This window comes from Oryx dammah, unplaced genomic scaffold, assembly GCF_014754425.2.
Source record: "Oryx dammah isolate SB20612 unplaced genomic scaffold, SCBI_Odam_1.1 HiC_scaffold_10, whole genome shotgun sequence".
NCBI lineage: Eukaryota > Metazoa > Chordata > Mammalia > Artiodactyla > Bovidae > Oryx > Oryx dammah.
Genome location: NW_024070194.1, coordinates 72,243,121 through 72,246,699, shown reverse-complemented (window position 1 = coordinate 72,246,699; position 3,579 = coordinate 72,243,121). Strand labels below are relative to the sequence as shown.

At 39.3% G+C, this 3,579-nt stretch overlaps 1 protein-coding gene across 1 annotated transcript in view; it reads left to right on the top strand.

Annotated features, from left to right (window-relative positions):
• SNRPB2 (small nuclear ribonucleoprotein polypeptide B2) overlaps positions 1 to 322 on the top strand; it is a 14,321-nt gene extending 13,999 nt beyond the window's left edge. Inside the window, exon 8 of the mRNA XM_040248273.1 lies at positions 38 to 322. Within this exon, the coding sequence (XP_040104207.1) occupies positions 38 to 118 (81 nt within the window). The 3' untranslated portion in view covers positions 119 to 322. The remainder of the gene's footprint in view (positions 1 to 37) is intronic.
• The last annotated feature ends 3,257 nt before the right edge of the window (positions 323 to 3,579 follow it).

Below are 3,579 nucleotides of genomic sequence, written 5' to 3'. Positions count from 1 at the left end.
TGACATCGCTTTTGTTGAATTTGAAAATGATGGACAGGCTGGAGCTGCTAGGGATGCGCTGCAGGGATTTAAGATCACACCGTCCCATGCCATGAAGATCACCTATGCCAAAAAATAACATTGGGATAGCTGTCTTTAAAGGACTCAGTGTTATTTATAGCTTTCGTTTTGATAACATTTGATCAGTTCATTTTAATAGTTGGGAAAGGGGAAGTGTATGTGAGCTTTTTGTAAAGGATTTAAAAGGTTACGTAGTCTCTGTTTAGCCTTAGTGAACTGTGAAGGCCTTAATTTTGTACAATAAAATTTTTATTTGTATTCCCTACCTAGTATTTCATTTATTGACCCACTGCCTTATCATCAAATGCTGGTGCCAGTCTAGCACACATCTTAAGGTATATAAAACTGTACTGGGATGCTTTTCCAGTGTTATCTTGGAGCAGCTAATGGTAGAGACACTTTAAAAAAAGTAAAAGAATTAGATCAAGCGCTTGATTAGATTTTCTGTGTTATTTTTTTTATGCATATGAACTGCCATCCTGGGGCTTATTTTTGTGTGTTATTCATTCATGTATTTATTTATTTGGCTGCACTGAGTCTTAGTTGCAGCATGTGGGATCTTTGGTTGTGGCAGGTAGGATCTAGTTCCCTGATAATGAATCAAACCCAGCCCTGCTGCTTCGGGAGCACAGAGTCTTAACCGCTGCACCACCAGGGAAGTCCCTTTTTTACTACTACTTGTACTAATACTTTTACTTGTACTAATAATTGTAATGATGGTCATCCTGCATATTAGAAGAAAATGAGACCTGGGCAGGATCTGAATTTCATCTTCAGAGTCAAATAAATGAGCCAGTAGTAGGCATTTCACAAATCTTTTCATTCATTTTTTACTTGAATAAAGACCATTTAAGAGTAACTATATTAAATGTTTTCTGGGAAAACAGAGAAAAAGGGAATATTGTCTTAAGACTTCACATCTTATACTCTACCCTCTTGAGATAGGGTGTTTTCCTAAGGAATACCAGCTCAGTTAATACCTCTTGATTGAATGACCTCCAAAGGAAAGATGTTTAATCTTTTTGAAGACTAGCAGTCTAATCCAGTGGTTGCTAATCCTAATCTTGCTGCCTCATTGTGTTTCTTAAACACCAATACTCAGGTATTTCCAAAGTTCATTTTCTGTAATGTTTGATATCTACTTAAGGCTATCAGTTTAGTCCTCTGCTAGCAAAACCATGGGTGTCTTTAGAAGCAGACAATTTTTTATGTATAGCACATGGTAAAGTGACCCTTGTGATCACTTTTTGTGTTCCTGTTTTAATATTTTCTGAAATAAGACTTTTCTTTATCACTTAGATTTTTTTAATGTATTTGTGGAATATATTTATGTTAAAACCACTTTTTAGGCTTATGTAGATTTTTACCACGTGTATGTAAGGAAAAAGCAAAATAGTTTCTATTCCTTAAACTTTACCACTTGCAGAGTCTGACTCTTATGAATAACTTTTTAGTTGTCAAGGTCATGTACATCCATAAAATATATTAACTGAGCTACTAGAAAAAAAGACTGCTCTTGTATGTTGACAGCAGTCCCAGTTGCTAGTACATTTTTCTCACTGCTTGCTCTCAGTGACTGTACTTAGTCTCAGAATACAGACTGGCTCTGCCCTGAGTGGCTGTTTAAGGGGAAGTTGGCCACATTGGTTGGTGTCGGAGGGAGAGGGTGGATGGAAAAGGGGATTGTGTAGGCCATTTTAAGGGCATGCTTGCACTCAGAAATGGGGAAGTATTAGAGGATTTTGTAAACTGAGTTACTTACAGTGGTAGCATTCACCCATTTTAGTATTTGGTGAGTTTTGGCAGTTGTATACAGTTGTGCGAAGGTCATAAGGTACAGAGCATTCCGTCACGCCTCAGAGAAAGGGCTCCCTTGTGTTTGCAGTCAGTGTCCCCATCCCAACCCTAGGCAACCACCCATCTGCTTTCTATTGCTGCAACTGTGCCCTGTCTAGAATGCTCTTATTTAATTTTTGGGCAGCATGTGGGATCCTAGTTGCCTAACCAAGGACTGAACCCCACCCCCTGCAGTGGAAGTGTGAAGTCTTAACCCCTGAACCACCAGGGAAGTTCGTAGAATGTTTTTTTGTTGCTATTACTGCTATTCTTATTTTTAGTTGTGCTGGATCTTCTCTGCCGCACAGGCTTTCTCTGGTTGTGGCGAGCGGGGGCTCCTCTTCACTGCGGTGCACCAGGCTTCCCTTGTGGTGGCTTCTCTCGCTGTGGAGCACAGGCTCTAGGCACATGGGCTTAGATGCTCCTCTGCCTGTGGACTCCTCCCAGACCAGGGATCAAGCCTGGGCCCCCGAATCGGCAGGTGGATTCCCATCTACTGCATCTCCAAGGGAGTCCGCTAGAATGCTTTTGAGGTGTATCTCTATTGCGGGGATCAGCAGTTTGTTCTGCAAGTGGATGGGCATTTTGAGTTCTTTCCGGTTTGGGACCATTGTGAATAAAGTGACTCTGAACATTCACAAGGAAGTCTGTGTGGGACATAAGTTCTGGGAGAAGAGTTCAAGCAGAGAAGTGACATCTGATTACTTTTGAAAGCTGTTTATTTTGAAAAAAAAAAAAAATCCAACTTATATGAAAGTAGCCGAAAAAGTACACAGAACTCCCATAAATGTTTTTGAACTGTCAAGTAAGGGAAATTTCCCCGCCACCCCTCTTGAATTCTTCTAGCTGGACTAATAATAAAATTGACACAAAACAGATTAACAGAAAATACAAATGTCAATTCAGGTGCACAGAGGTCCCATAGAAATGAGAACCTAAATAGTGGCCAAAGCAAACTTTTTTCTTTTTCAATATGTTTTTTATAAATTACAGTATTTGTCTTAAATTGGTGGCAAATGCTAAATTTAATTTTGGCAACTTTTAAGTCTGCTTCAGAAATAATTGTATTACTTTACAGATGATCCATAGGATTTTCTCTTGGTTTTTCAACAAATTGTATATATGTCTTAATATTACCTTTGTAACTTAAGCTATAAAAACATTAAAAGCAGGCAACTTTTATACCCTTTAGAGAAAGAAACAATAGAGATGAATTGACAGGACAAAGAAACTTGGGTCTTGTGTGCTCAATTAGTGAGCAATCTAAGCAGTTTGTCCCTGGTAGTAAATTCAAGAAGTAATAAGGTTTATACAAGTTTCTTGACCCAAATTCCCTCTCTCTGGTGAAAAGGGTGTCTTACCCTTGGATGCAGGGGGTACACCTTTCTCATGAGAGATTTATTTTCTGCTTTCTGGGGAACAAAAATGAAGGTCAGAGTGTCACTCTTGCTGGTTGTGTTTTAAGTAACTTTAATTCAAACTAATCACTATGCCATTGTGGCTTAGTTGGGGAGCCCTCCTGCACCCTAGCAGAACCATCTGAGAGTATGTGGACCGAGTTGCTCATCATCCCTTAATCTTTCAGGGTGTATTTTCTAAGTACAAGACCACTCTTTCACGTAACTCTAAGATGACCAGCAACATCAAGAAATAGCATCCATCCAACTTATTGATGTCCCAATC